Source organism: Wyeomyia smithii, chromosome 2 (genome assembly GCF_029784165.1).
Source record: "Wyeomyia smithii strain HCP4-BCI-WySm-NY-G18 chromosome 2, ASM2978416v1, whole genome shotgun sequence".
Lineage (NCBI taxonomy): Eukaryota > Metazoa > Arthropoda > Insecta > Diptera > Culicidae > Wyeomyia > Wyeomyia smithii.
Window position 1 is genome coordinate 257,868,646 of NC_073695.1, and position 26,416 is coordinate 257,895,061.

Consider the following 26,416-nt stretch of genomic DNA (forward strand, 5'->3'; position numbering starts at 1 on the left):
ACATAATAATTATTCATTTACACAGTTGGTTCTGCGACACGAAACTATTCTCATAAATCAATGTTTGCTTGAAACTTGGCTGGAAGCAATTACTTATTTGTTTTGATCATAAGGCTGTCGTTGAAGTTCATATTGAAGAAACAGAAGATCAAGTTACGAAATCTGAAAGTAACTATCAGGTTTTGCTTCAATTCGAGATCTTCATGCTTACCTATTAATTGTTAAAATAATTAATAGTTTAGTGCCTGCATTGGAAAATTGGTAACTTTGAGATTTGAGAATTTATTCCTAGAGAAAATTTTATGAATATAAAAAAACACCTTTCGTTGCGTTGTTTAAGTTAGAGCATGAGCATGAGCATGATTGACCGCCCGCTGTTGCTACTCCGTTATTGCCAGATCAGCTGTAATTACACAGAGAACCAACAGATGATGCTTGGGACCAACATGCATCCTCAATGTGTACAAACCGGTGACCTTAATCTTTATATTAGGCAATACCAGCGCCGGCCGCATCCGAATGCAGGTCAAAGAAGGAGTTTGTATAGGAAAATGTTGACGTGATACTCGCTTATTGGAAGCCGAGAACACCTCTGCACTTCCACGAGAAATCACTGGGATGTTGGAGAAAGGGCAAGGTACACAGCAGGGTTCGTTTTGGTAAACGATGCGCTGATTTCGAGTGTCGGGTTCTTTAGAACAAGTATCGCGCGAACAAGTTCCGTCACGATATTCATAATGCGATTCGAAGTCATTCAGTTTGACAATGTTACACCGCAACAATAAATCGTACGCAAGGATACTGGACCTTTGATCAAATTGGGACAACTTCAAATAATATGATATCTCCTCGTAAGGTGATCCTCTTTACACCGAAATCAGTTGCGCGTTGTTGATCTATATGTAGATAATTCGACCTTATGGAGGTACCGACGCGGAGTCTCTAGGGGTTCGGTCAACCGGACATTTTCTACCTAACAGATCGACCAACGACGTTTCTCGTATACACTTTGTCTGCTCTAAAAAAACGATAAGATACCGCGAAAAACGCTTATTACGAAAACTAACCATGAGTATATTTCTAGCCAAACGTCGCGATCCTCTGCGTACGACGCACGCGATGTAGCCCATGCTACTCGTAGCAATCAGCTATTTGTCGATCCCGAGTCAATCCCAATCCCGAGAAAAAAAGGAACGCACGTCGCGATTCTTGGGAAGGTATACATCGCGTTTTCGTTAATCGCGATATTTATCGACCGGACGAAATCTTCGGTTAAACAGTCACAGTGAGACATGAACAAGTATCTGGGTATACCCCTCGAAATCATTATATTCCGAAAACGTTAATATGAGTAAAATTCTCCCGAGCCGGAAACGCGGTTTACATCGAAACACTACGACATTTCACGCCGATTCTCTCTCAGTTGTCGATGCGAATGTTGCCTATTAAATAGAAAAATTGGCAAAGTTTCATGCATACAAAGCCTTAATAATTTAAAAATGAAAATTTCCATATTGACCATCCATCGAGCTAATATAGTCTTAAGTTTGTTAACAAAATGCCGACCTAGTCATTATTGGAACATAGTATACAAAACATAAGCAGCCCAAAAGCTAGAAAAATCGAAAAAGTGAAGCATAAGATTTCATGTATTATCCACAACCATTGCTTTCGAGGTGAACACATGTTTGGCTGATAGAACCCTACTTGAAGCCTGACCGTGCAAGAACGTGGTAGTTGACGGATTCGAGGCATACTATGCGTCATGTTGGCTCATTACTAAGTTGAGCTACTCATTACCTAGGGTGTGATCCTGTTGGAAAGATAGAAAAATGGCAAAGCTTGGTGTATCTAAAACATTAAGTGCAAACATCAGGTGTAGATGTACATACTAATCCAAAGTCTTAAAAATATTGATAAGACCAAACCAATCATGATTATTTCAGGCTGACTAAATAGTCATCAGATGTCAAACTCAACTTTATTGAATTTTCTATTACCTGCTGTCATGCGAGAGTCAGTGCGTTCAAAAATTCATTGCACACGACATATCAGTGAATACATATCAATTAATCTATTCCACCATAAATTCTAATAAACAATACTATTACACAGAACTACACGAGAAAAAAGCTCCAAAAAAACACCTTAATTGCACTCTGTTTTCAATTTGGACATTCAAAACTGTAACATTTAAACATTCATGACGAGCACAATCAAAACGGCGTGCTACGTCGTTCCGCAAACTGGCAACTACGTGGTATTCGGTGGATCATCACATGATGTGAACCATATTCGAACGCGGACCATTTAGGAAAATAAATATAATACCAAACGCAAATCGTGTATGTCGTATCGAGCCCATTGATAAGTTAACTCACCTGACAATTCTTAGTGCTTTTACTTCTATGCAGCGATTAACAAAAGCACTAACATTTTACTACTCTGCAGTAACCACACCGGAAAAATACTACGTTTTATCCTCCGATGAGATTTACGAAGTTCGCGGCTCAAATGCACCGTATGTAACTGGATTTTCGTTCCCCTTAGTCGAACCGGAGGAAGTCGAGAGACTCGAGAATTCGGTCTCTCAAAACGATCGCATCCGCGAGGAATATGTAAGTTTTTCAGCTGATTTCAATCGGGCAACATATGAAAACCTCTAACTATTTCGCAAGGTAAACTTTTTGACTCGCAAGAAACCTGCTGGAATGTCGATAGTTCAATTTCTTCCAATGGTTTTCTCGGACGAAGCTCTGGATGGATATAATTACAACGGATCTAATGCGCTCGGAAAATGCAAATTGCCCATGAAAGGGTATGACATATTTTCGCACTGCTTTATTGGTAAGTCTAAACAGAACGTCTTAAGTTTGTAATTGCAATTCCACCGTTGAAATACTGATTCCTATTTAATCTAAGAACTATGTAATTGGGATCTTATTTCAATTAAATTAAATTTTAAAACCGTTCCATGAGAATACTTTGTTATAATTTGAAATGTTTCAGACATTGAATTTACCTGCGATGATTCTGTCACATAGCTGAAGCGAGATTTTTATGTTTTGACCGGTCCTGGCCAAAAATGAGATCCCCTTCCCACAAAAAGTTATTGTATCTTTTAGTTATTGTATCTTTTAGTGTTGCTTACACTCTTGATGTTACATTAAAGAGATTTCAAATAAGGTAATTTAACGTCGTTATAAACCTATTTTAGTATTGTAGGGGAAAACGACATGTTTCTGACATTTTACCTAGATCAGACACCTGCCAAACGATTTCTAAGACTTTTTTCTCAATATAAGACATAATTTGACTACCACTTTTAGAAATTAGCGCATTACGATCAATGATTATCATACTCCATATTATTTTGCTTTGTGGAATATATTAAAACCATACCAAAACCGTTTTCGTAGAATCATCGTTTTGTGCCCAATTTTTGTTCGATTTAAGATCTGTTTTTTTAAGGTAGGTAAGAAGATGCTAATATGTGGTCAAACTCTCGAAATTTCGATATTTGGCTTTGGCGTCGAAAAAACATCAAAAATTTCCGATTTCTCAAAAATTCGAAATGGCGCCATTGTTGCGGCTTAAGTTGAAATATATCCAAACTCGGGGAAATTTGTTTTCGCATCAAACTACATCAAAAAATCATACATGGAAGACGGAACCATTTACAGCAAAAATTAGAATATATTTGTCCTGTTGCGTTTCTTAGCCCTTCTAGGCTAAATTTTGACTAGATTCATTTCATTTGTGGCTTTTCTGGTCTAAGCTGCTGAATTTGAAATTATTTTTGTTATTTTTTTGCTGGCATTATTTATGTTTAATCCCTTAAATAAAGCATAGTAAAGCATAGATAGACTGCCCGCAGTTGCACTCCGTGGTTGATCAAACCAACAGAATTGCAAAATGAACCAGACTAATGGTGCTTGGGACCTAGGATCAGCGTTACATTCTCATTGTGTAATTTTCACTGGTTCGAAATACTTTTACAACTAACCAAGAACGACGCTGGCCACGACCAAAAGGCGGTACTACTTGGGAAGAAAAGGGATGGTGATGCTCGTTTGGTTTAGAGACCGCGGGTTCCACTGCATCACTACGAGTATAACAGGATAGGATTTGTGATCATATGAAAAAGAACAGCTTTTCTCCTTTTTGGTAAATGATACTCTACGTTACGCGAAATTAAACTTTAAATATCACAAAGGCTGTTGTGTGGGCTGATTAGAATTATAGATATTTACCAACTCAATAGCTTCAACATCACCAGTTTTCCTTAGAAAATCCTGGGAGCATATCAGTTACTAAAAATATCTAAAACTACTGAATACCACCTAACTATTACGCAGCAATTCTTCCATTAACTATATTAACGCGTTATGTAAATAATCCTCCATTTTCATCGATGAAATCTAAGATAGAATAGAAATATGCAGGAAAGAATACTTAGCCTTATTTATAAACCATATTTGCGCCGTCTAGGGTTCTATTACAAACATCAATTCGAATTTATACTTTTCCACAATCCTGCGACTTCCACTCACTCACTGAACTAACACGTTTAACAGCTCACTGGCTTATTATCACAGCAAATTGTTACACTTGGCACTAGTGGCATATGTAGCTTAATAAATTTATGTATATACTTCTGTTGTCGGTTTGTATTTATAATTTTCCTGTAAAAACACGGACGCGAAAAATAAAAGACGTCTCTTCGTTGCGTTGTTTAAGTTAGAACTTAAAAACTCCGAATTTTATCCTTTCTATGTGATGTCATTTTTATTGATGTCCAAGCAACTGGCAATACCTTCGATAAAATTTTATATGTTTTTTTATTGCTTAGCTGATTGTCTTCAAATTGCACCATTCAAAGTATTCATAACTAGAATAGCAAACATAAAGCTAAATAAGAATATAATTCATAAGTAGATCAGACAAAATTTTACTTTATTCCTTAATAGAATATTAAACACTTTATCAAGAATAAGAACTCAAGAAGCTTGTAACAACTCATGCAATTTAATTCACTTTAAAAGTGAGAGATTAAAATAACTGAACACTTTCGGTCTGTTATTTGAAATCAGTACATTTATTATCTGTTTATATAAATTGGCAGTCACTCATTCGCAGAAAATGTCATATTCATCATTTATCTGACCAATAACAGTCAATAATCTAATGTTGTTCAGAAGCAAGTTTATAGTTTTAAAACATGAGTTAGCAAATTTGATTACCTTTTGCAAAATAACACAAACCAAAATTTGTCAGAAATTCATCTCTTTGTCAAATTGAATGGATATATTGCTCTCTGTGAAAAAGGCCGGCAATTTATCTACAACTGATGCAACCGAAACTGCTGACACTTAACAAAAAATATTATACTTTTTTTTCCAACATGTAGCATAAACGAGCAATTCTCGCTGAAACCAGGCCATTTTTTTCAAAGTGGCCAACCAATTAAAAAACAAAACAAACTAAAAAGAAACATTTTTATTGCTATCAATTGCAATAAATTAGTCATTTCCATCGAACACATTTCTAACTCATAATTTTCGCGCAGATTTATGGTCACGTACGAGTTAATGACCTCCCATAGATCTCTTCTAGCTTACAGTCAACCGTTTGCGGTCAAGACGTAAATCAATTTATCAACCGTTTATTATACGCGATACCACCGGCGAACCTTCCACCTCACCCAGCTCGGTTTGTGCTTTCCAGCGCAGAAGCCAAAGTCGCACAAACACGCTTTATCGGATTATATTAACTCGTTCTAAGCATTCCGCAATAACGAGCTCGAATTTCAAAAAGCCATTCGTTCCACGCAAACAAGACAGAGCACCAATCAATCCGGCCAGTCACGTCCAAAATGCCGCAATCTCGGTCAACCTTATCGCGCGAACATTCAACAGCAGCAGCAGCAGTCGGCAGGAGAACACCTCTCACGACTGTTCCGGAAAACGTACGCTTCGTAATGGTTCTTAATTCCTACGGTCCTACGCGGACGGTTGTGCAAAAAAAAAAATATTATTACCTATCTAAACGACGCGACTTCATCCAGTCCATTAGAGACTACAAGGTTTGGCGAAGTTAGTTGACTGTAATGACAACACCCCGAGTGGGATTAATGTCCTCTGCTTGACCAGCCGAAACGGTGAAAGGCTGGCTTGGGTTTGGTACGAAAAATTTAAAGTAAACAAATTAACCCCAAAGGCCGCAAATTTCAATCGAATACGTCGCAATTGCGGTTGAAAAAAAAATTAGATTTAATTTTTCATTCATGCTATTTTTGGTGTTATAAAAATAGGAATGAAATAATAGCATTCAACTATTTCCTAGCTCCAACGTTGGCTAAAATATCTGCAATCCGTTGCTGCGCTAACCACTTACTTCAACTAGGCTCATTTTAGAATGCATTTGCATGATTTGGCTGACTATTGTGTGGCTAGTTTTATCACCTCCGGCAGAGTCAAAGATGGAGTGAACGTCGCGCGTTGATGTTGATAATTTAAACATTAACTAATAATGTAGTTGTCCCCCTCGACCCACTAGCTGCGGATAGTCTCCCAACGGAACACGGAGGGTACAATTCAGCAACTGTATCTACAAGGCTTTAATTTACCCCTCCCCCAGTGCCCAGACGAGGCACACGTGACTGTTAGATTCTGTGTTTTTCTCCGCCACTCCGCTAACTTCACGCGCCGGTCAGATGTTAGATAATGAATGATATCGAAAGTGTTTTTTTTTTTTCAAGTTGTATTTTCTCACCACGAGAAATACACACGCCACGAGAGTGACGTGCTTTCGTGTGTCCATGTGGCGGCGTCTAGCTAGCAAATTCGATTATAGCTATCAGCAGGTGGGCGTGAATATCGGTGGCACCTAATAAGTATGTTGGTTAGGATTCTCATCGCAATAGTCTTCGATAGAGACAAAAAACGCTGCCGTCAAAAGTTGGTAATCATCCGTTGAAATCTTGATTAGGATTGATTTGGGCATTAGGTTTAACTCTGAAAGACATTTGAGACATGTGAATTTACACGAACGCGAACACGAACCCCATCGTTTGCTCTGCTATTCTGAATGTGAAATTGTTAGTTACGTTATATGTCAAGAGGTATTTGAAGTAGGTAGTATTAGATATTTAATTAACATCTGAGCGCAAATAATGACGTTTTAAATCAACAAATAAATAGCGGCAATTTTTTTATATTTTAAATGAGCGTCCAGGATGTAGTAACAGCTGTTGATTAATATGCACAGTTTCAGAATAAGTCTTTCCTCAACCACTAGGTCATTAAGACGGAGGCTAAGAGGTAATAAAAATAGTTCGAGTAGGGTAAGAAACAACTTAAGCAGTGGCACTCATTTTAATCAGTCGAAGAAAATGGGCTTCAGATTCCTAAATCTTGATTTATATCGACAATTTCAATGACTAGAACGAACACTGTGATCAATTAGCTGTCGTACGAATATATAATGATTTCGACAAGAAGAACAGAGTCCTTTTTTGGCTATTATCTTGGTTGGGCTTGCACTACCTTCCATGTAAATTCTTGTAAGCAAGGGCGGATTACCTCGAAGGCAAAGCAGACGGTCGCCTGCTCGTCAATCCAAGGACGCCGAATGAGTGAGCGAAAAATTTGAAAAAATTTAACTCGAATGATAATAATAATCTGAATGTTCGGCAAGTCAACTTCTCAAAGACTGCCTATTTCTTTAAAAATGCTCATAACAAAAATTTAACAATGACGAGCAGGGGGGCGCCAAATCAGTTTTCGCCTAAAGCCGAATTACCCTTCGTCCCCCCAGCTCGCAAGATAATATACACAGTAATAATCGAAGTTTGTCGCTTTTAAATGGTTCACCGTGAATTTTTTACCGAGATTTTTGTGCAGTACAAAGAACTGCATAATACGTTTGCGCAATGAATCTTATTCCGACGCCAGTTTGAATAGGAAAAGCTTGAAGATACTCAGAGAGAGAGAGATAAGCGATGAAAAAAATCTCCCATTTTTCAACTGGGTTTCACATGTCAGAGGTGACAGATCTCTTCTCAGAGCGCTATGTTGACTAATTTTTTCATTCGACTCGTATTATCGGCGGTGACGATGAAAGTCCTGGGGAATAATAAAGTGCATCGCAAAAACCGTGAAGGTGTTAATGCTATTTGAAGCATTCGTCATTCGTCGTTTAGCAATAAAACAAGAAAAACGTATGAAAATAAACACGTCCCCTATTGAACCTGATTGCCATACTTCTCAATGTGTTGTTACTGTTCTTGTTCGTTCGGCTTAGATTTTGACAGTTCGTTTGGCTCACAATATTCTCTTCGCATATCTCTCCCTCTCAGTGTTGCTAGTATGAATAAAAACTAAAAAAACACTAGAAAAAATCTCGATATTGCAATCTACACTGCGACATCGCGGGGCTATACAACTCCATTTTTATAAAACACTAGCTGATACCCGGCCCGCATTGCTTCGCCTCTTAGCCTATGACGACAATTATACATCTCTCAAATGTGCCATAATTTTAAACATATAATGACATTACCATGCAGTGAAAACACGCGTTTAAATTTAAATTTCTTTACATGCACATAAAGAGAACATTGATAACCGAACCATTATTTGGTAGAAACCATGTGTTTTCACTTGTAATAAAATTTCTCGGAAATCCTGGCATATTTGTTTGGATGATTCAGCATTGTGTAAATCTTTAATCAAGCAGCACGTGGAAAAGGATTAAGGCGCCAAATGTAAACAAATAGAAATCGATTATTGAGAATAGGTTATGTTTCCATTGAATTCTACTACAAAAAATCGAATACCCTTTAATCGAATACCGTCCGCAGATACGTATATCGGCTGCTATATGCAACCATCATCAGTGCATATGTGGACTGTTGATGGTTGCATATAGCAGCCGAAATACGTATCTGCGGACGGTATTCGATTAAAGGGTATTCGATTTTTTGTATTAGAATTAAATAGAAACATAACCTATTCTCAATAAACAATTCCGTTCTACTAAGACGCTCGAAAAGAAATTTAAATAGAAATCGATTTTTTCGATTCAAGATAATTTAAGAAGTGTTTTTGTTTTACAAATAAAAAAGGTATCTAGCCATTTTAATAACTATTTTCACCTGTTTGTGTAGGGTGGTGAATAACTATATCTCAATATATAACACAGACTTTATTGCATTGAAAAACAAGGAAAATCTCAACTCACTCACCTGAATGCTCCTAACTAGTGGAAATAAACCATTTCACGAAATGTAATGCTTCTTGCTTTTTCATTTCTTGACCAATTTTCGATAATGGCCAGTCGAAAAATTGGAAAATCTGTCTACTTTCAGAATCCGGGACCAACATGAAACTGTGACCACATCTGGTTAATGTAAATCCGGATCTTCGGGAACATGTTCCGGTGAGACGAATCAGTACAATTGTCTCTTAAACCGAACAAAATTGGTATCAAAATTCATGAAATCACTCCAGGAGTTGATTTTCATTCATTGTGAGTCCACCTGATAAGTTGTCTGAAATGGCCATTTCGGAGCAGATTCCCGATCTTGAACATAGTCCCAAAGATCCGGATTTACGGAAACCATATGGGGACCAATGGCTCTTTAGGTCCCGTATACTAAAATTAGACAAATTTTCCAATCTTTTGACGGGTCAAGATTGAAAATCGAAGTAAGAAGTCACTAAGGTCGCTTTTAACGCGATTTTTTTACGCGGGTTTTATTTCACGCGGCTTTTTTGACGCGGATTCCGGAATTCACGCGTTTTTTTTACGCGGATTCAAGAAATTACGTGTTTTTTTTTACGCGGATTCCGGAATTTACGCGGAATTTTTTTTAACGCAGGTTTTTGTTTACGCGGATTCCCGAATTTACGCGGTTTTTTTTACGCGGATTCCGGAATTTACGCGGCATGTATCCCCCGCGTAAAAAGCGACTTTGATGTATTTCATTTTGGTAGGTACCCGGATACCCTGCCGAGTACTTACGTGTGTTCAAATTGTCGAGTACACAACGGTTAAAAGGCCTAGTAAAATAAAGGTTGGGGTCTATATTTCAGATTCAACTGAATCAATAGTATCCGTAAAAGTAATTAATTTTAGTTTGATTGAGGGATTATTTCGTTTGCCAAGCCATGACTGCAAATTTGACGTATAACTACATAAGGCTGTTTGTTAAAGGGCTTGCATTATTACATGTAAAAACGATCGCAAGAGATAAATTCGAAGTAAACTGCTCCTTTTCAGTAATTCTTTGAATGATGGTCGATCATCGGATCGTTTCAAATGAAACTAATGACTAATTCAATCGACGGAGAGAGTGACGGAGAGAGAGACTCTTTCCTTTCCTCCAACATCTCAATTGAAATTAGCACCGCATCGCGTCGTTTGATGGTAGTTTTCTAACACCGCAAGCCGTTGTTAGAACGGCAACGACATCCAATAGATACGTTACGCAAGTTCCGTTCAATATTTCCTTCATAAATAAGCGTGAAGTACTGTATGGAAGCCTTCTGTCTCCGTCAGCGCTCATTGTCATTTTCAATTAAGAATCGTCATGTGAGAGTAATGGTGATATTCTCCGCTTTCAATCGAAAAGCGTTTGTATCAATTCCAGGCCCTTCAGTTGTCAGAATCACAGCAAAAGCTTTCGACTGGGTGTCATGTGACTCACGGAGTGCTCGAAAATGATACAGAAGCTTTTCAATTGAAAGCGACGGGTCAATTATGATAATTGTATATTAAAAATGATTTTGCCAGGCTCTGATAGTGGTTCCGGAATGATCTGTTTGGCTATTTTCCTGAAATTCGACACTGCAGTTCCAAATTTTAAGTTGCCACTTCTGATTGAAAAATGTCGTCAGGGGTCGATTTTTGGCATATGTGCATCATTTCGATTTCTGGAAACCGAAAGTCACCATCTTGGATTTAAAAATAGTATCTAGAGTAGATTTCAGGTCTCTGGGCACTATCTCGATTCCAGAAGTACCCATTTTGGGTGGTATTCGGTCATTTCCGGCTGTTTTTTGTAGCCGTTTCGGTCTCTGAGTATCATTTTGGTTCAATGATAAACCATAATAGTCGGTGTTTGATAATTTCTGAAACCGCATGTCACCATCTTGGATTTCAATATGACGTGTAGATTTGATTTCCGGTCTCGGCATTGTTCTGGCTTAAGAAATATTTATATTGGATGGTATTGGACCATTTTGGAACGTTTTCCAGAAACCGGAGAATCGGTCATCTTGACATCTTGGGTTGATTTCCGGCCTCTAGATATTACCTGGGTTTCGAAAATACCCTTATTGGCCTTCTTTCAGTTCTAATCAGTCGAAATCTGATTTCAAAACATGTATCGACATTTTTTAATAGTTTAATAGTTCACGTCATAACATTACAATTTTTCCGCATATTGATGGATGCGTAACTAATTGCCCAATCCACTGTTGCGAAAACGAAGATAATCTGTTGGAAACCAACATAATGAAAACGCCCTTGAGACTTAAAACACCTTGCAATTGAATCAAATGAAGATAAAAATTAACGATCTCTTCTTTGCAATACAACAAATTCAAATTGATGAACTATTAGACGATTATAAAATAATGAAGGTTGTTGTAATTACCACCCCATCCCCACCCCCATTTTACTACGCCACCGAGATGCAGAATAAATTACACGATACAGAAGAAGAATTCTATATTACGGGATTCGTATTTGTACAGAATAACACAATGATCATCTTTGGTGTTTAGAAGTGTGTATGTTTGACGTTTAGGAGTTTACAATGAACAAATTTATAGTTGCTACCCCTCATATCCGCTTTTTTCCATCCTGTATGAGAAAGACATAATTTAAAGTTTTTGAAACATGTACTCTGCTTCACGACCTGTAATTACTGAATTGGACAATAATCGGTTAAGCGGTTTGAAAATTAATAAAGATTGACTACATTTATCTATCCCCCCCCTTTCCCCTAACTACGCCACTAAGATATAACGAAGTCTCAGATGACTGGGTTGTCACAAAACCACGTCTTATATTCGAAACCACCTCTAAATAAATTTTCACGATGTGCCGCCAACGCCAGTTACAGTAAATGGAGGTGAAGGTACAAGTGCAACTACGACATTCAAGAACAACATTGATAGAAAACTCCGTGTAAATTTTTAATGAAAAGTGCGTTATCAATCACTTGTACGCTAGCGCCGCATGGTGACCTTATTGCTTCCAATAAATTATTTTTGCAGGTGTACGAGGCTGGTGCCACTGGTAGCCCTAGTTTTAATTTTTTTTTTTCAATTGTCGTTTGTGATTTGGCTGAAACTTTGCACAGACGTTTCTATGAGCAAAAGATGCCATTTTGTGCTACTTTGACTCTTTTTTGAAAAGCTTCTTAAAAATGCTATGTTGAGAAAATAGAAACAGAGAATCAGAGGGACCTGGTAACACGTACTTTTCGCTTTACTTTTATGGCGGTCGGCAACCTATCATGTAGGGGGATTAGGAGCATAATGAGCACACGGGGCGAAATGGGCACCCCTCTTTTATGCGAAACTACACGTTTTTAATACAATGTGGTATGTGGAACTCTTCCGTAGTTACTACAGTATCTCTTTATGTAGAACAAAAGTGATTTGTCTGTTTAAAATATGGAAATAATTTGAAAAAATCAACTTGGTTCCCGAATGTTGGAAAAATTATTATTATTGCGCACTACAAAATAAGTTCCTACAGTCGTTTAAATGGCTCAATCAAGTATGTAGACACATCAATATGACGTATGGGTCGTACTCCGAATTTCACCCTCATTGAAGAATTTGATTTTAAGCTATAATTTTTGATTTTAAGCTATAAGAAGATTTTGATTTTAAGCTATAATTAGTGTTAAAATCTCATGTTAACTTTAACTAATGCGATAGGGGCGAAATGGTCACCTTTAGGTGGGGTGAAATGAGCACACCTTGCCACATAAACTTACGTGAAATTCATCTCAGTAGACTTGTGAGTTTGTCTGTTTCCATAAGCAGTGTTTGTTTACAGTGATGGTGCGAACATATTTTAGAAAATCTTTAAGACCGAATCGGTCAGAAAAAGGGACTGCTGGCAGAATTGGCCACCATAAGGCGCGACGAGACATTCACGAAACAAGCCGCCAAGTATCACGGTTGTTGTACTTCTACACAGGTTCAAGATATGCCCCAGTGGGGTGCTCATTGTGCCCCACACATCGACTGATTTTTAGTTTTTGATGCATGAATCTAATTTGTGTTTTTCACCATTATACGATAAACTTTTCAATTTGTGAATAGTGTACCTTTATTTAAAAATAGTTAGTTCAAGTTTTGCACTGAAGACAGCTTAAAATTTTTGTCGGTTTTCCATGCTTAAATCAGCAACCAAGTTAGGGTGCTCATTATGCCCCTATTCCCCCTACTGTTGAATTCTGATAATTTGGGAACGGTCGTGGCAGAACCAGGAACGTTTCATCGTTGGCGGTTCGTGGGCAGTTGAACTTAGTTGTTATTATCCACGTCCCGGGATCTAGACGAAACAGCTGCTCTGTTTTCAATTAGTAGTACTTAGATATTATGTCCTACATTTCCCCCTTTTTAAGGAAAAAATGATCAACGTAGGGAAATCATTTCTAAACATGAAATGGTACTAAATCCCTCCAAGTTTTAGATCTAATTATAAAATAATCATTTATATCATTTTCAATGCTACGGTATCATTCAATTATTCGGTTCTTATATACTGTGTTTTGTTCGTGATTAGGGTGATTATTTTGTGTTTCTGTGAACCATTGTATGCCATATCTAATTTCCTTTTTTTCCAGATTTCAGTAGTATTTTTTCCTGCCGAGATGTCTGTAGGCTTTGCAGTCGCTGATTGTTTTGTTATCCTTTTTTTATGTTTTGGGTTTATTAAAAATTTTGACAAATAAGAGAGTAAATTTGTATCCTGTAAACTTGAAACGATCTCGACGATAGCCGTATTTATATACAAAAGTTTTCGGGCCGGAGACGGGACTTTGCGCCATAACGAATCTATCTGAGACTTTCTTATGACGTGTCACTTTGATTACAAAGACATAACATATCCCTAACATCAATGCACATAAATTAAAAAGAATTCAAATCACAGCTGCCAAACGTGCTTCGATTAAAATTTTCTCAGAAATTCCCAGGAATCAGAACTGGATCGAGGTAGATTTTAGAATGAATGAAAACCTTTTTTATTTGTAAAACAACAAAAACTCTCAAATTATTTTGAACTGAAAACTGCGATAATTAAATCTCTAAGTTATTCACGTTCGACACTTGAGACCATTAGCACGTGTTGCTTGATTAGTAATTAGGACAATGCTTCAGCTATTCCTGGCCAAAATAATAAATTTGATATGAGAAGGTTCCGTCAGGTTTTTAACATTATTGCATATTACTTTTTCCCAAAGGTTTTTGTTAGAGTTTTGAAAGAAACTGAAATTTTCTAGAAACGGGATTCAGGAAACCTGATTTTTGTGCAGAAAATGTACAGCCTCATAAACATGGTAATTCGAAAGATATGCGATTGGCGTCCCAAATTATGTGGCGTAGCAACGCAAGTTAGGTATCAGCTAGTATTTAAAAAAAAAATTAAATCTTTTTTTTTTCTGAGACAACTACACAATACCAAACATTGATACTTTGAACGAACTTGCAGAAATGAAAAATAAAAAATAGTAGATTTTCAAAATATTATTTTTTTCTTTTAAATATTTGTATTTTTTTTTAAGAGGAAAAAATTACTTTCTACAACTTTTCCGAAGACGCTACACCGATCAAATAAACGGCCCTAAAATATTTTGACAATAATAGGCACTGGGCTCAGTAAATCTGCTTTATATGTCAGAAAAAGTTCTGTGTTCTAACGGGTTTCTAACTTTGGGAGTGTTTCCTGAGCCGAATGCCTAATAATGATAAAAGTATTTTTGAGCTAAAATCGTTTGTTTGTTCGGTATAGTGACTTCAGCAAGGACAAAATTGCTGTTTACCACTTTGTCAAAGACATCATACCAATCAAACAAACCGCTGCCGCTTTTTTGGAAAATAAATACGCAATTTTGTTTATAGAAACGTTACAATCAACATAAAAAATATAAACAAATTGCAATATGCTGAAATTTGAAAAGATAATCAAGGCTAAAAAACACAACAAGCAACAGCAATTTTCTGTAGATTTAATTTCAACATACATTCTAAACTGTTACTGTGTGTAGCAAATATCAGTACCACTTATTTGAAGTCCGTGTTTTTTTTTTCGACCAAAAACCAACGATTTAACCAGCGTAAGGGAGAAGAAGGGGTTGAAAATACTAATCACATCTAACTATGTGATTTGGGATCTGAAATTAAAATAAACTTTTAGGCTGAAAAAGTTCGACTTAGCAAACGTGCCAGCTAACGTGTTACCACAGAATGGAAAAGACCAACAAATCAAATATGAAAAGTAGGTTCTACTTCAGCATTTTCAAGACTAATCTCTTCAAACAACCTCAACGAGCAATCAAAATCTACACACAAAAAAACATCATCCCTAACCTATTACGCAAATTTTGCCCTATTCGCAACAAAAGATCATAAAGTTCGCTAATGGTACAAATCCAGCACGGTAATCCATGCAGATTGTAGTACACTAGCGGCTTCCAGCAAGTGTGTTCAACGAACATAACAAATTCATAAAATCCCCCAGCGAGCAGCAAGCGCTATAACCCGTGGTTTGACTGCTGAGCTGAGCCGAAGGAATAAGTAATTCTTAGGTACTTAAAATCGAAAGTTGGCTCCTTCGGTTAGGTGGAACTCGTGGCACATTTCCTATATAAATACACGCGAGAGTGCAAAGCATTTGGACTTTTCACCTGAGCAGCATTCCAGATCGCAAGTTGTCACCCATCGAGCAGCCATATTTAATAGCTAGGACAGTTCTCTGCCGTTCGCTGTTGCTATCATGATTAATACCTTCTGGAAGTTTTTACCAGGGGAGGTGCATTTAAAAAAAAAAACGTTTGCTAAATGGCGCCCGGCTGCCAATATTATATCACCGCATTCGATACACGGGTTTACAAATGATTTACAATTCAATTAGATACGGGCCGATGGGAGAAAATTGATAAATTACCTTTGGGCGCAGGAAAACTCGCCAATCCGTGCACGCTGGCTGGCTGGCCGTTCGTTGCATAGATTTTATTTTCATGAATGACGGTACCGCAAAATGCATCAATAACCACCGTTCGGCTCTGATTTAGTTCGATATGCAAATTAGACCTTACCATATGAACCAATTGAGTTGGCTTGGCACGCACCTGAAAAAGCAAGGGAGAGAGGGAAAATTAATTTAGTGTAATAGGCAAAGGTAAACATTGGCGCTGGAATCTCAAACTTGCCATTAGTATGCCACAGAAGTCACCGACCGAAACCATTAGACCATGGGAGTAATAATGATGGTAACCGAATTTTATTTGGAAGCGGTTTACAGTTCGACAGTGACACCAAAAAAATGGATGCCCACTACTGCTGACCTAGTAACGGTTGTGAATCCGTTGTGCTAGATTGAACGTTAAAAGATGGAATCGAACAAGAATTTTAGATTCTGTGCAGTTGTCAAAAATCATTCAATTAAATCACAGATAACAGACATCCAAAGTGATTTCGCTTCATGTGTAAAAAGATGCAACAGTTTTTTAGCATGTCTCAATACGCAGTATGGGAGCGCTAAGAACCCTTAGTAGTAAATGATTTGATCAAATCGATAGTTTTCCAGCTGTTATCGATATTATCGCAATATGAAGGGTTGCCGTGTTTTGATGTAGAAATTTTGAGCAGTCGTAATTTGGACAAAATCGACAATTTCCTCAATCCCAGTTTATATTTGGTATTAATTTGTTTGTTTTAGTGTTGATTAAAAAAATACTCATACTTCACAAAATCAGTGTTAATCTGTGAGAATTTTCATGCGTCTGGCAGCTTTGACTAAAATTCAGCGCTGTCATAACTAAAATGGTTAAAGTAGCAATTTGCAGAAAGAAGTCGTTAGTACTCCAAACGTGTAGGAATTCGAAATCTTACACGCGATTTCTGGAGTTTTTTGTTCTAGCTTGGATGTCTGTTATCTGTGATTAAATTGTAAAATTATTCAACTTGAAAAATAGAAAAAAAATACTATTCTTCCGAATGCTATAAAGCTTCTGAAGGAGCACACGATAGCTATTCTAGGAGATAATCACAGCTTTTATGGTTTCTGCATTTTTATGATGCTTAAGCAGATTTTAGATTATATTCCAAATATGAAATGTTAAAAAGCTAAGAACAACGAAAATATTCAAAATGACGATAAGAAAGAATGATCGTCAGAATGATCGTCTTCTTAAAAAAAGCTACTTTTTTCATGTTCCACATTTTCAGTCGGCGAAACTGCGATGAGAAATGTTGCATTGAAATATCACAACACAAATAACTCCAATAGGTTATTGCCAACGTTAGGTTGGTTGCACGGTGCACAAACTGGTCCCGTGGGTTCTCTCCATGGGGCTCGAATGGTAAACCCATTAACTAAGTACTCTGCCCGCAGTAAAATCTCTACTTGACTTCAACATTGTTTAAATGAAATCATTCGCCTCCAAAGGGCGCCACGAAAGCCATGGCAAAGACACAACCATGAAAAATAATAATCATCAACATCAAGTCATCAATTTGCATACTGCTCTAATGCTCCTCGTCGTCGTCCTCGATCGGCTAGGTCGGTGGCCTAAGTACCTAATGAAACAACTGCATCAAGCCAGTTGCCGGGGTAACTGTGTGGACCATTCTGAAGCCATGTTTGTCACAACGATCAGCATTCGTTGTCGACTGTATAACCGACAACAACCTTTTCGTTCTTCCCGGTTTTCGTATTTTTCTTTTTCGAACTGAATTCCCATGACATCAACCCGTCGCAGTTAGAGCGAACAATACGATCGGCAACGGCGTCGATGACAACTTTGAGAAGGTAAATGTCAATTATTTTAGGATTTATTTTTATTGACGCGACCAAAATGAGGAAAACCGCACTTTTTCATTTGCTTTCCTGAGGGTGGGGGGGGGGGGTTTCTTTCACATGTTGTGAGAGGCTGACGAGGTTCATTACTTTTTACGAGCACTTCTTCGTCGGCTAGCGGGACACCGAGCTCGGTTCGAAGTTCCTTGTTTTTATGGGTTCTCCTGTCCGAACGAGATCGAGCTCGAGTTCGACAATTTGTGTAAACGTTTGCTATCTTATTACACGTCGATTATATGACGATTATTTGGTGGCCTGCAAAACTGTACTTGTTTTCCGGCGTTATGCTCGGCTGAGGCCATAATCAGGTGAGCTTGGTTATAATTTTCATTGATCACGTCCGCCAAAGGCATTCGAACGGCCGGCTGCGGAGAAACTTATGAGACTATCCTAACGTACAGATATGGTGCATTTCCTTCAAGCACATTTTACAGCCAATTCAGTGGTGTGATAATCGGCTTAACCGAGGAGAATTATTTTCAAATAGGATCGGACGCATTACTCACTTTGTTGTTACGAAAGATACAGTGTGGAAGAGTGTTATAGGTAGGGTAGATTTTCAAACAATTCCCAATACTGTAGCAGCACAGTTTCAAACCTGTATGGATAAAATCGAATTACATAAACATCATCTATTGCATAATTATTAAAATTAAGGAGATTTATAAGTGAATTACATATTCTAATTAAAAATGAGCACCCGATGCGAGTTACAAAACCAAACAATAAACAACGTTTGCAAGGCCGTTGGCCGTCCCCTCTGAAGATGGCGAGACTCATAATCGATAAAGTTCACACAATTTACGAATTTCATCCGTCCGGTGATATTTGCTCGAAACAAATGAAAAATGAAAAAGGTCATCTCTTCTCGTGTTCGGTGTCGCCGTCGTCGTCAGCGTCGTTGCCGTCCTTGAGAAACCAAATACACACTCGTGATCATTAGTCAAGTTCGACCAGTGCATTCAGTCGAAACGATCTCACGATCTTCCGGCGTTCTTCCAGACATCGTAAAACTCGTTCCCCCTCTCGCTAAACCTTGATGCGAAAATTGCTTAACATTTTCAACCGGGAGCACACGAAACAATGCCAAAGGCGTTTTTGCAGTTAGTCGTTTTTGGTTCCAAAGGCAATACCAGCTAAGGTCACACTGTTGCGTGGAGCGGAACATTAACTTTTACTACTCACTGTTATTAATCCAGGAGTAATCCAGATGAGAAATTTCGTTATTATAGCTTTTTATTCGTTATGTTAACAATTACGACAGTGGAGTTACGAAAAATCAATCAAGTACAAGCACTTTTTTGTGATTCATTTTTACAACCCAAAGGAAGCGATTATACTTTCAAGCTGAAAAATAAATGGTTTGATATATTCACGACGTGTGTGGTGTGTGTGTGTGTGGTGTGTGTGGTGTGTGTGTGGTGTGTGTGTGGTAGCAGTTAAGTCACAGCTAATTCTTCCTCTTTGCCCAAAACGACAAATAGATGATAAAACAACATACAACGTAAGCTCAAGACTCAGAGCATAATGGATGTATGAACAAATTTTTTAAAGTTTTGGAATCTATGCATCAAAAACAGATCTTCTATATTTTTTTTTGAAATTCTGTAAAAATATTTTGGAATGAATATTACACTTTTCACATTGTTGACTAGTTCATGTCATCAGGAATAAAAACCACGAAAAAATTTCAAATATGTTTCTTGTTCAAAGTTATTAATTTTAGTACTAGCTGACCCGGCAAACTTCGTACGGCCGCCTTGAGTTTTATTGACTGTTATATTGCAAAAACTGAAATATCTAACTGCTGCTAAAAAACATACCTACGATATGCTTCGGCTCTGATTTGTTTTTAGTTTTTTTTCCAATCCTGCGCTCGTAAAAATCTACGTTTTTATTTCATTGAACATTATGAAGCACCTTTCAACCATAATCAAATCATTTTAATACATTTCTGAAAATAAACAGTCATTCTTTTCAATATTCTGAAGGAAATTATTACATTTTTTTTTCAATTATTCAAAAGCTTGGCTTAATGCAAATATAGTAATACCCTTCTGCCTGGCCAATCTCACTGGAACAGATTTTATAAAAAACTTCAGAATTCTAAATAATTCAAGCTTAAAATTCGAAATATACGAAACATGTGAAAGTGGTCAAGGCGGTCCTAGCCACTAAATTCTATATATTCCACAATGTCGGGGTCAGGGTCACGTGAATATGCGACATAGAGCTGTCCATGTGAGAAGCATGAATACTCGGAGTTTATGCCACAAATTTTCAGTGACTGTCCTTGGGTTTTATCAATAGTCATCGCGAATGCGCGACGCACGGGAAAATGCAGACGTTTAAAACTTAACGGCAAATCGGTAGGAGTAATCGAGATACGCGGGATTATTACGACTTCTCCTTTGTAGTTTCCTGTCAAAATTGTCGCTTCAAGGACATTTGCCATCGGGTAGTGGCAGCAATGCATCTGTTCGGTGGTAAATTTGATCTCGAATCTATAAAGTAGTAGTATTTGAAAATATTTGATTAGCATTTTTCTCTTAATTAAGTGTTTAAGTTATTATACTTTATTTTTCTTTTGTTCAAGACTCGTTTAAAGACTATGGAAACTAAGTGTGTAACTGACGATTTTGAGATATATGGGGTGTCGAACGTCGTGCATTTCGAGCTCGTCTTGTTCTTAACCGATCAACTTCCCTTCGGGACTCGTATATTTCCTGACTTTTCAATATTCTATCTTCAGTGTTGCGGAGCCTGACACTTTTATTGACCTGCTACTACTCGTGTCTTAACTCGCAAAACTAGAACAAAAACAACAAATTTAATTTTAATTCAACGGCATGTTAAGCATTTAAACATTCTACTTACAACAACTTCATCTGAACGAAAAACACTTCGACCACAGCAGAAATTTGTCAAAGTCAACTGGAAGATATGCAAGAATCAGTTTGAACATGAAGATTAGGGAACATTCCTTTCATAAAATAACCTTAGCGGCATCTTCGTTAGGAAGCATTCCCACTACATGTGGAAAAAAATTAATCGAAACCAACTGAAACCAGTATGAATACTCCTCAGAATTCTTGCAAAAACACATTATTACTTTTAATCTATTATGTTTATTACGTACCGACAGTGTCTATTTCTTTCTTGAAAAACAGTCACAGCACAAATTAACAGAAACCGACGTTGAATTTAAGTGGCATCAACAGAAACCAATACGAAAATCGCATAGAACTATTCCATAAAATATTTAAAAAAATGAAGGCTATCGTTTAAGTAGAGTAGTTTGGGGTAATTTGGACCCCCTAAGGAAAACTCCTGTTATTTCGTAACCTGTTTTTTCTATCCCATAAACGTAATGTGCTATAGTAATATTGATCTGTTTTCTGTGTTTCTGCACGAAAAAACCTTGATATTGAGGTCAAAAGAACAAAAAAAAATAACGAAACTAAAAATTATGATTTTCGGACATAAAAAAATCGTTTGGGGTGAAAATGGACAGCTATTGGGGTAATATGGACAGTGTTTGGGGTGAAGTGGACAGGGTAAAAAATATGAGTTTTATAGTATCAATTGTTACTTAATACACAGTAGAAGGTGGTATCAGGCATACGGAATGATAACTGCAATTCTTAGGCATTGCACAGTGGTTCCACAGTAGGCCAAAAAAAATTCCCTTCTCCAATAATTCATACTAGAAACTGAGTATGCGATCGTGTGTCGCACACGCGCGTTTGTGTGTGTGCATGTGAATGCGTGCGTGCGTGTGTGTGTGTGTGTGAGTGTGTGTGTGTGAGTGTGTGCGTGTGTGTGCGTGTGTGCGCGTGAGTGTGTGTGAAGGTGTGCGTCTGTCTATGTGTGTGTGTCTGTCTATGTGTGTGTATGTGTGTGTGTCAGTGTATGTGTGATGTAAGTTTCATGAGAATCGGATGATGTACCAATTTTTGGCAGCACTCTGAATGTTGCTGTGTCAGGAAATTTCAATGATTTTTATGTTCGAAAATTACAATTTTGAGCTTAACTTCGACTACCTAATTCCCTCAATTTTGATCTGATTTTGGATCAACGAGTTTCGTTTTGAGGGGAAATTTATGTTATTTTTCAGAACTCTTGCGTACCGTACAGTCTCGTGAAACAGTTAGGAATGATCGGATAATGAACAGCATATATGAAATTAATCGTATCTTTCGAATTTTTAGGTCCCGGTTTGCATATCGTCGTTCCAAATCCGTTAATCCCAAATTCGCGAAACGGGAAAATATATAACGAATGTACGTTGACGTACGATTTCTTATTTTTCCTTGAAAGGCCTATCAAATTCCTTAAATTTTCCATTAAATCTTTTTATCGGTCAAACGGCTCAAAAGTTACAATTTTTTGAAAAATGATTTCCGATTTTTGGCAACTTTAATTCAAAATAGATCACATTAAGGATTAAACAAAAAAAATACGGGTATAAAGTTTTTCGATAAAGAACAAGTAATGTTGAACATGATCTGAACAAAAAAATAAATCTGATAAAAAGAAAGGTTTAACGGCATTTTAGGGGAACAACATTTTCGGGCATCAGAAATGATTTCAGCACCCAAAAATTGGCATAATACGTCATTTTCAAGCATTTTAGAAAAAAAATTAGGTTTTTCCAACTTTTGTTCAGAAACCCGCCACTCTGCGGGGCATTGAAATCACTTTTTGTACAGATAAATCATCCCAGATTGCCTGCAACACTTTTTACAGTTCATTGTTTGTACACCGCCGTCTATCCGTTCGTTTTCATATGCCCGCGGCATCAGTCCGACAAAAGAATTTACTTCAAACTCGCCTGACCATATCACCCCAAAAACACTGTCCATTTTACCCCAAACAGGATAATAACCAAACCCCAACGCCTTTCTAAAAACTCAATTCCACTATTTTCGATCAAACTTATCGCAATCTTTCATTAAAATGTACTCTTTTACTAGACAAACACGGCTGCAAAGCTCATTAGACTGAAAACATCGAAGAAGTTCTCAAAAAAACCTTAAATACACGAGCGTAAAACTTACAGCAAAATCAACTTTTGATGTTTCCTTTGTTTACATTGGCACTGCGGTGCACATGTCACAGCAAACCATGAAATTTTTATATTAGTTAGGGTTTAGTAGTTCAAGGAAAGGATGAAGTAGTACATGGAACCCAAAAATGTAATACTTTCCAAGATAAAGCACCTGTCCACTTCACCCCAGGGGTCCAAATTACCCCAAAATACCCTACGCCCCGGTGATGAAAACTTGTTTCAAATTTTTCCGATCAAAGGCAACAAAAAATCGTTAGAATCTCAGAAGGGCGGGAAATATCAAGGGTTGATTTTTAACGTTTTATAACTTTTCCAGTTGATTTTCGCAAAACCTAATGGCCAACCATTTTTCGGGTATCTTTTTTTTTTTTTTTCAAACATACATGATACCAATTGTTTTTCACGTGACCATGTGTCATAAAGCTGTTTATGCGAGAATATGCATGTTTTAGGTTTATTGCCACCAGTTATCAGGGCTTTGGGCATTATCGAATATCACGCAACTGCGGAGCGACCGACGTTTGAAATTAAATGGTAAATTGGTAGGTACACGGAGCTTCGAAATTTTCGCTTCAATGACATTAATATTTCATCTACTTTTTGAGGCAGATCTGCTGCCTAAGCACAGTACAATTGACACTTCGCAACATTATAGTTTTCAATTCAACATTCAACAATTAATTGTAAATCCAGAGATTTGTAGGAATGCAATAGTGCCTATTTAACGAAACATGAACAGAAATCAATGTTTTTTGAGAAGCGAAAACTACACGTTTATTTTACCAGCTAACAGAATCATTGCAGCATAAGCAAATGTCAGTGGTCTAAGTCAGTGTGCATTTTAGAGAAAATTGAACAGATTGATTAGATCCGAGCAATGGTGAATTAAATCATCGCACATGTAGTGTTATTCTTGTTCTTTCTTTTCATTTATCAGATAAATAAAACGATTATATGCAACTTTGCTCAAATAAGCCAGAAATTTAATTTACATTATCAAGTATACTGCCGTTCCAAGCATAGTTGACCCAGCGTGCATAAGGTTTGTGTAGAACATGGGACTACTATGATTGGAACGGCAGTATATGCCCTTGAATAAAATCTAAGCCAAGTAGAGAGTATTCACATGCATGTCGAGTTTGCTGCTACCACGCTATAGCGCTTTTGCATAGAAAAGGTGTAGTAGGCAGCGAAAACGAATATCACTTTATATGTGAATCATTAACAGGTGCTTGTATACTCAACGACGACGCCTCAATAACGACGCTACAACAGCTTGTCTACCGCTCATAGCCTGCAATCATAGTAATCTAATGACGTTGTTTTTGGAGTAAAAGGTGGGAAAAGGCGAAAATGTATTTCATTTTTTTTTTAACTTTATCAGTTGATTATTGTAATTTTTATGGCTTAATAACTCGTCGGAGATCGAGACAAAACAAACACAAAAAGAATCATTCAAATCCGTTGATTCTATTTGGAGTGAAACGCCGTTATACAGACACCTACTTATTTTTATTTAATAGATTACTCAGGAATTGACCCAGGCCATTTTCGATGGGACTAAAAGTTAGGGAAGACGTTCCGTTCGGTTAAAGACGTGATTTATTGCTATTAGTTTTTTTTTTTTAATCACGACTTATTTTTGAAAAAGGCTTATGTAAAAATAAATCCTTATAATAAAAATAAGTTGGAATCCGCAAATCACGATTTAACCCAAAACGGGTCAGCGGATCGGCGAGAAAATTTGTATGTAAGGGTTTCTGGGACCGAGGATGGTTATTATGCTGTTTTGAGCTCCAGCCCTTCTCTAGGAGGTAGGGCTGCCATACAAATGAAACACAAATTCTCATATAACTCAAGAACTGAAATATAGATATGGTGGTTCAATAGCCCTTCCTTCTCTTGATGAAACAGAAATTTCTTCATAACTCGAGAACTAATCAAGCAAAAGGTACTATGTTATACATGAGGAGGTTTTGAGAAACAGGACATGTTTTTATGGTAATTTGATACCCCTTCTTTCTTAGCAAGGGAGGGCGCTAATACAAATGAGGGGCAGGTTGTCTAGCGTTAAGAGGGAATCGTGTTACACGTTACTTATTGTTACGTAGGAGGGGGGTTTGAAATTTCGATTTTTGGCATTAGGGGCCATCCACATACCACGTGGACACCTTGGGGGGGGGGGGGGTTGTGTAATGTCCACGTCCTTACAAAAAAAAGAATGGCCCCTTACTTAATTTGACGTCTTAGGCAAATGGAGCCAAATTTGTAATGTGAAGATTTCGAAATAGAAGAAATGTTTTTATGATGATTCAACGCCTCTCTTCTTTCTGAAAGGGGGGGGGGGTAGCTTTCCTTAGAAATGAAACACATATTTAAATCAATTTCTCCGGAAAACAGCTCAAAATGATCGAGATGATGCCAAAAATCGACACAAGAAACCGTTTTGACTTCTACAATGGCAACTTCTACGTTCTGGAAAACAGTTCAGAATTGTCGAATAACACCCAATAAGGATATTTTCGTAATCGGGATGATACACAGAAGCCCTAAATCTCCAATTTCTGCCCGTAATACTCTTTACGCACAATAATCATACAACGAAGCTCACGGCAGTGCTTCTACAGTGTGGCTCTTGAGCATGTATCAAATGAAGGGAGTATCTAGGAAAAAAAGTAGATTGTATTTTTTGTATCAGTCAAACAGTAAAAAGTAGGAGGTTGTATCCAAAACACGACCGCATAACTGACGTAAAACTACGCACACTATTAACAAACGCATTGTTGTAGGTGTTTCATTAATGAGTCAAAGTCTACTAATGCTTGCTTTTTGCTGCCTCAACAGTGGGGTAATAAAGACACTGAAAACACGAGCTGTAAAAGCTGTTTCACATTCTGTAAATTAGACGGCTGCTACAGATTTAAATTGCTACTATCCAGCACAGATTGCTCGCTTGAGTTGTCAAAAAATTATTAACCTTCAAATATTTGTTTATTTGCCTTGAGAAAAGCATTTTGCTGCTCAAAATTGGATTTGCTGATGGCAACCTTTATGCTGCCTCAGTAGTGGGGCAATAACGGCAGTCTGACGACACACGCTGAGAAGCGAGAAGAACCGCGCTGCTCCTGAGATATGGTGACCAACCACAGGGCAAGTGCTTAATTTGAAGGCAGCCACAGGCGCGATCCGCTGCTATGGTCTGTTACTGCAACTGCTGAGTGCCGATATCTGCTG

The 26,416-nt window shown here is 37.5% G+C and overlaps 1 protein-coding gene across 2 annotated transcripts in view; it reads right to left on the reverse strand.

Moving 5' to 3' along the window:
* The window catches only part of LOC129725581 (mucin-2-like), a 151,265-nt gene that overhangs the window by 105,863 nt on the left and 18,986 nt on the right, over nt 1–26,416 (reverse strand). The window contains exon 1 of one of the 2 annotated variants that reach the window (XM_055681581.1): nt 16,198–16,272. The exons of the other annotated variant lie outside the window; for it this stretch is intronic. Within the exon in view, the coding sequence (XP_055537556.1) occupies nt 16,198–16,272 (75 nt within the window). Of the gene's footprint in view, nt 1–16,197; nt 16,273–26,416 lie in introns of those variants that run through there. 2 annotated transcript variants of the gene reach the window in all.